The sequence below is a fragment of the Polyodon spathula genome, chromosome 11 (assembly GCF_017654505.1).
Source record: "Polyodon spathula isolate WHYD16114869_AA chromosome 11, ASM1765450v1, whole genome shotgun sequence".
In the NCBI taxonomy this organism is placed as follows: Eukaryota; Metazoa; Chordata; class Actinopteri; order Acipenseriformes; family Polyodontidae; genus Polyodon; species Polyodon spathula.
Window position 1 is genome coordinate 3338260 of NC_054544.1, and position 7545 is coordinate 3345804.

General features: G+C 36.9%; 1 protein-coding gene across 1 annotated transcript; it reads right to left on the reverse strand.

Moving 5' to 3' along the window:
• Window positions 1–2901: 2901 nt before the first annotated feature.
• LOC121322801 (homeobox protein GBX-2-like) lies at window positions 2902–6654 on the reverse strand. The gene is made up of 2 exons (XM_041263103.1): window positions 5432–6654; window positions 2902–3446 (listed from the first exon to the last, which is right to left on the reverse strand). The coding sequence occupies exons 1-2, from the start codon at window positions 5943–5945 to the stop codon at window positions 2929–2931; spliced, it is 1032 nt and encodes a 343-aa protein (XP_041119037.1). The 5' UTR covers window positions 5946–6654; the 3' UTR covers window positions 2902–2928.
• Window positions 6655–7545: the final 891 nt, after the last annotated feature.

Consider the following 7545-nt stretch of genomic DNA (forward strand, 5'->3'; position numbering starts at 1 on the left):
TTTATTAAACAAGTATCTGTTTTTATATTGATATTTCCTGTTTTTACATTTTAAACAAGTATATCAGTAATACAGTTTCCTTAACTTTGCATGATATCAGAAGGCAGTATGCATCACTTCTCTCCTAGTGTGGAAAGACAGCTATACTGCACTAGAACTGCAGCAGATCTTCAAATCGCCTTGCTTATGGCGTGTCATGGGTGTTGCTGTTTATTTTGTTGGTAAGGTTCCTGTGTACAGCACAGGCATACGGAAATGCCTTCGAGGACTGTGCTGTCAGGAACGCTCATGTTAAAGCTGCCAGGCACTAACTAGTTAATTCTCATCTTCGCTTTCTATTGCACTAACAAGTGGCGATCAGAGAGCGGCTGGCAGCATTGTTAAGACCAAGGTAATGTTTGATCACACATTTTCGTTAAACCTCCGTGATGGGACATGTTTTAGCAATAGGACCAGACAAAGTTGTGAGAGGTGACTGTAGCATCACTGGCAAGTATTTCACCACGCAGGATTCAATCACGTATCATCAGTTTCATAGCTAAAGATATGCATGTTACAGGTAACGTTACTATTCTAAACTGTTCCCTTAACTCGCATTCCAATTCGAAAACAATCCACTGACTTACAATAGACCTACCATTGTAGAGACTAAAAAGGAAAAGAAAAATATTAACTTGTATATTTCAAATACATAAAAGAATATCCGGTCATTCCATATTACAGTTCGGGGCTAATTGCATTTTTATATTGATTAGATTAATATTGACTTGCGACCTGCAGCTGTAGTTTTTGCATTTTGGGAATACATAACATACTATAGGAAAACGTTAAATAATTCAAGCGTTTATGCAATGAAATGATCCAATCTGGAACAATGTTTGTTTGGAATTAAGTACGGTAATATAACAGTAATATTCGTGGCGTATTGCATTATTTCATCGTCCCTGCTCAGTTTAGTTTACAGTGGCTTTTCACGCTTCACCTCCTGCTCCTAAAACGTAGGCTTTTGACAGCAATCAAGCTGGACTTGGCGTGACTCGTGAGTCGCATCTGTGAGGGGGTGGGTGTCATTATTGTCATGTTTCCATGAAACAGACGAGGGCGAGTGCAAGGTGAAACACATAATCCGGGTTTGATAAAAAGAATGACCTCTGTCAACTTTGTTAATTATGACCGTTAAGTAGTTCAAAATGAGTTGTAATCACGCGCTCCATGACCTTGGGGTTCATTTAACTAGACTGAAGCAACCCGCCCCAAGTCACAACACGCCATTGCGATCCCAGCAACTGGCTTTGCCGGATTCAGCAAGCGGCACAAGGATCTTTATTTATTTATTTATGTATGTATTTATTTATTTTTAATCAAACACGACGCTTTTTATTTGTTGGTATTTTCTCTAGTTGGTGTTAAGTAAAGCGTGAGGTGTAAAATAAGCTGCAAATCATTGAGCAATCGCGTTTTAAATTAACCGTGTGCATTTTTTCGTTTTGATTCCACTGGTAAACTAAACCAGAGCAGTAACAGCACAGCCGCACACAGCTCTATACAGCTAAAGAAACAACATCACTTGGCCGTGTAGTGAAATACAGAATGACTGAGATCTGTTTTTGCCTCTATCAAATGGCAGTTTTTATATACAGGTGCACACATTATCGGACAGCATTAATACAAGCCACCAGTTCATAAACCGCATGAATAGATACTAAAACGCATTTGGTATATAGATCTGTTTTAATATTTCACTGCAGTCTATATACTATTTTAAAAAAGCAAACTATATTAAAAATGAAATGCCTTATAGTCGATCATTTTTATAAATCAAAAGTTGCCTTATTTAAATCTAAGAGTACACCTCCTGAATATACAAGAATAGAGTGTCTTGCAGAAGTATGTATGCTGAACTCCTGTATGCTAAAAAAAAAAAGAGGAAATAATAAAAACCACACTACATTACAGATTTCTCTCGCTGTCGCCTGTTAAACCGACACACGCCCTTGTTGCAAAGTTAAACTGAGAAAACGGTATATGTACAACCAGCAATTACAAGGAAAGGTGTTAATGGTCATTCAGTAGTAATGACATAGCAGGCCACACACGACACGAGTAAGTCTGCAAATCAAGCAGTGTGTGTACAAGCTGTCTGTATTCTAACCACAGGTTACATGACAGAAAACAAATCAAGCTGACAAGTTGTTATTTACATAATTGCTGATCAGTTTTATTCACACAAGACTTTTTTTTTTTTTTTTTTTTTTTTTTTTTTTTTTTTTTTTTTTTTTTTAATAAAACGCTTTATAACTTATGTAAGAAATAAGCTACATTTTCACAAAAGGAAAATCATTTTAACACCGCGTGCTTAAGTTGTGTCGCTTTTTATAAGCTTCAAAGTCATTATTTTACAAGGCGGTGGGAGGCAGAGTGTATAACCAGCCACCTGGATTTCACAGACACATTCAAATCTGTTTTTAGCCGTCATCATTTTTGAAAACTTGCTGAAATTATAGGGAAAATTAAAATACGTTAAATTATATGGATATTCAGCTGTCCGTAGTGTTTCTTATGTATCTTCAGGAATGTACAATATTTTATTTTATTTATTTATTTTTGGTCACACACCAGTCAAAATACTGTAGATGATCTTCAGTAATTTAACACTTGTTTTTTAAATAAATATTTTAAGTTCTTCAATTCAGATCCTCGTATCTCACTAAAACCCATAACAGAAGTATTTTTAATTTAATAAACTCTCACATTTGCTTTATAATGTTTTTTTTTTTTTATTTCTTCAGTTTTTCTTATGTATTTTATTATTATTATTATTATTATTATTATTATTATTATTATTATTATTATTATTATTATTGTATTATTTTTAATAAACAACCCCACCCTGTCCTTACACCAAAGTGTTTATAGGCATATAAAGAATCAGGGTCGGGCTTGCTCCATCTGTTGGTGCTGGCTTCTAATCGCAAACCGGCTGACGTGCACTGGGATGGGGACCACGATTTTTGGATTCCTGGAGGGTTCGCCGGTTTTGGAGTTGACATTGCCGGCTTTGACGCGCTTCCACTTGGCCCTTCTGTTTTGGAACCAGATCTTTACCTGGACCTCGCTGAGCTTGAGGGCGTGTGCAATCTGCGAGCGCTCCGTGAGGGACAGGTACTTTTTGCAGTGAAATTCTTTCTCCAATTCGAGCAGCTGTTCGCTAGTAAAAGCTGTCCTGCGCCTCCTGTTTTTGCCCGTTGATGTGGTGCTGCTTGTGCCGGTGGAGCCGTGGAGGTTCTCCTCCAGGCCGCTGTTTGGGTCCCCCTCGTCCTTCTGACTGTGCGGCTGGTTTGCCAGGTTATCATCAGAGCTGTAGTCTAAATCACTGTCCATGGAGAAACTCTCATCCTTTCTGTCGCACTCGTCGTCCTTGGATTCATCTTTGCCCTGTGCTCTGGCTATAAAGGGAAAGAAAACAAAACGTAATTAATACATGCATATTCAACGCGGACATACGCCATTTGTAGTTTATCACTGCATTTTGCTTTTAAATTTAAACTAACAGCGTCTTAATAATTATAACTGGTCGTTAAAACTGATCATGTTTTAGGAAAATTCATGAAGCATTCTGTTCAATTTGGTGTGGGTTATAATTCTAGTAATTTTTTCATGTTGTTATTATTATTATTATTATTATTATTATATTATTATTATTATTATTGTTATTATTGTTATTTCTGTATATGTATTATTATTTCTGATTATTACATTCACTACGACGATGATCATGCGTATTCAATATCAAACATTTATAAACTAAAATCGAACAAAGGGGTAACATCTCTAGTTAGTTTTATCAAAATTCGATAACATGAACATAGTCTTTGATCTTATAGGGTCTATTGTGGAAAATGACATTAGTAAACAGATTGTTAATATTATATACTATATATGATATATTAATATATATATATATATATATATATATATATTATATAAGTGGTAAGTTGATATGTAAACGACAGTGTCAAATAAAAGGGCCTATACCGCGAGTCAAGAGTTCTGGGATGACGTTATTCAATGTTAAATGATCGTCCACTTCATTTAGGTTGATCAAGTCAGCATAATTACAAAATTTTCCTAAAAAATATGATTCGCTTGCTGAGTTTTGTTGTCTGCATATCTCAATTTGCTAATTTGAATGTTTCTGCTTGATGCATTTCTGCAATAAATCTGTTTGTGACGTCTGCTCTTGATAGCAATATTTTCCATTGAAGTAATTGTGTCTGAATTTGTTTCGTTTTTGTTCTATCAGCTCAGAAATTGCTCTGAAGCTTCAAGTGCAGTGAACTTCCGCTCCCCTGTACGAGTTTGGTACCATTTCATAGTAATGCATTTGTTAAATCGCCTTTTGTTTAAATACCACACGTTTTATGAAACCTTTACAAGTCTTTTATATCCTCCTTAACCCTAAATAATTGTAGAATTGTAACATACTTTGTTTGGAGTCTTAAGTTAAATTGCCAACTTTATATAAAGAAGTAGCCTTTATAATATTTCAATTATTTTATTACAAATAAAGTAACACCCATGTCTTTTATTATTATTATTATTATTTATATTATTATTATTATTATTATTATTATTATTATTATTATTTATGCTTTTATAATACATTGGGTTACTTAATTTCATAAAATATAGGCTATTAAAATATTGAATCCTAAATCGTCCTTTTTTAAATGATAGAATACTGACACAACCTAAATCTTAAAAAAAAAAAAAAAAAAAAAAAAAAAAAAAAAACCTTGTGAAAAACTATTTAGTAAAGTATTCTTTTCCAAATATCCCCAGCCATCAACTTGACATTTGTCCACAGTAATGTTACAAGACAGGCGCATTTTGTAACTGACAAGCAATGAAATCACAATTTTGGCTGAATGAATCGTGGGGTGTTAGCAACCCGCACAAAATCGAAGGTCACATCTGGACATGTTTAGGGTTTCTTACATGTATTATTTGATATTATTATTTTAATATAATAATAATAATAATAATAATAATAATAATAATAATAATAATAATAAAAGTTGGGTTTGTTTCATATGCAGTGATGTTTAGGGGCATTTATGCAAAGTGTTTACAAAAATTACAATAAAAAAACCCAAAAAACAAAAAAAACAGGTTTAAATCGGTTAACAACTTTAGCATTTATAGAATCCTGTCCAAACTAAAAATACAATATTTTCTTTTGTTAACGTGTTATTATGTATGTATTTATTTTAGCTGAGCGCAGATGACTTTAAAAAGCATGCTCAGGTGTTACACTATATAAACACACATTTTAATGCATTGCACGTCTTATTGATGCTAAAAAAATGTTCCACTTCTTCGTTCCATCTTGCCAGTCCTACAGTCGTCAGTGGGTTACACGCGGACTCACCGATCGATGACTGCACGGGCTCGGACGCTTGGAACGATGATAATGCCGAGGCGTCCTTGTTGAGAAACGTCTTGCCGTCTTCACTATCTTGCCGAATCTCTTCAGATTTTTCGAACACAGCCTGGAGAGTCTGAGACCCGAACTTCCTTGCAGCCATCTGGTGTTGTGGAGAAGCCGAGAAGCCGCCGGGCAGCGTGGCCATCAAGGTGGAGGTGAGAGCCATGCCCTGTGCCAAGCTGGAGCAGAAACTACTAGGCAAGCTCGGGATCTGGTGATGGGGGTGCACAGGGGGTAGACCCGGCTGCAGAGACGACTGAGACAGGACCGGGGGCGGAGGTGGCGGCGGAGGCAGTACCACCGGGCGGTAAGGCATGAACATGGGGTAACCGGTATACACGAAGTGACCCGGACTGGGCTGGGGCGGACCGCCTATGAGGGAGTCAATGCTGAAGGCTGTGGTGCTTCCCAGAGGGCGCTGCATCATCATTAGAGACGGGCTGAAAGCTGCACTCATATATAAGCGGCAGTGAAAAGGAAGTACATAGAAAGAAATACCAGTAAAGAAGTAACGGATTCTAAAAGAAACACATAAACTCAACTAAAATCCCAAACGCATTCCAGGAGTCTTCTGTTCAGTCCTTTAGTGGCGCATTATTTTAGGAAACAGAAACGTGCTTTTCTTTTTGTTTTGTTTATGTATTTATTTATGTATTTTTGCAGCACATTTAAGTGCAGTCTGTTTAAAACGATGCTCACTTGCAGAGTACTGTTGACCTCAGATAATGCAGTTGCGGGTGCAGGTCTCGATTGAGAAACAATCACTTTAAAATACTTTCCAGTATAGGTTGCAAGTTTTTAAAGTCAGAACATTCCTGTTTTCATCGCTTCTCGGAGCTCCGGTCGTATAGTAAGTGGAAGTGTTGCTCTCATTATCTCTTCCCTGTTTGAAAGTGCAGTCTCGTTCTGAGAGGATGACAATGTTGGTCTCGCTCTATATCTATGCCCCCCACCCTCTCTCTCTCTCTTTCTCTTTCTCTCTCTCTCTCTCTCTCGGTCTCTCGCCTTTCTCTATCGCACTGTCTCTCTCTCTCAATGTAGCCAGTATAGCAGGTTTAAATTGCGCTCCTTCGACTTAATCACTTCTCATCTGCCTCAGAACCGCCTCCCTCTCGCGTCCAGGTTCCTAATTGGTCGAAGTAAAAGGTCATTCTATAATTGTAGGATAGAATTCCATGCCCCCCCCCCCCCCCCCCCCCCCATGGGTCTTATTTAATATTAATATAATGTGTGTCTTTAGAAAGGTGTATGTAAGAAAAATAAATTGAATGCATTGCTTGATGTGTATACTGTTATGTATTTCAAAGCTGTATTACACTAACATAGTTCACATTAGCCTTACTAACTGAGTAGCTACACAAATATTTTGCACATTTAAAAAAATGTTGTCCATGGTTTCTCTATAGCTTTAAGAACGGCATTCGTAGAAATAACAGTGCGTGCGTGTGTGTTTGTAATAGGATAGCCATCAGATCTGACACTCCTTAAACTGTGTTCGGGAATTAAACATAAACTCATACAACAGATTGTAAGCACAATTTATTTAAATAAGTGAATGCTTATTTTGGTAACGTTTTTGCCTATAAAGTATATTTTCAAACCATTCCAATATCCCCCCCCCCCCCCCCCCCCCCCCCCCCTTATAAAATGCATCAATGTGTGTTTATTTGATCTTGAGAGGCATTTATTTATTAATTGAGTGCACTGAATAAATGTGTGATATATTAAATCGGTACATACCAGCTGTGAAGCAATGGAAGTCGAGCGCCAGTTGATTAGTGTATTGAATGGACGTAGCGATCTAAATCACCGTTAACATCACAAGGAGCACCGTGGCTAAGCTTCGTGTACTCCCAAGAGAGCAACCCGCATCACAGAAAATCTACGAGTCTGCATAACCAAAGAAATACATGGATAAAATAAACACAAGGTCTCCTGCTTCTCCCCCAAATGTTTAAAAGTGTGACACAGTCAGTGTATACGAATTCGTTTTCTAAATTTATTTGGTCACTAGCAATTTTGACACTGGCAGGTGTGCATAGCCTATATATTATAAA

What these genes read in the sequence shown, in the direction of transcription:
- LOC121322801 (XM_041263103.1), bottom strand. Translation starts at nt 5,945, where the DNA reads ATGAGTGCAGCTTTCAGCCCGTCTCTAATGATGATGCAGCGCCCTCTG. An exon ending in GCCCGTGCAGTCATCGATCG is followed by an intron (nt 3,447 to 5,431) that starts GTGAGTCCGCGT and finishes TTCCCTTTATAG; the next exon opens with CCAGAGCACAGGGCAAAGAT.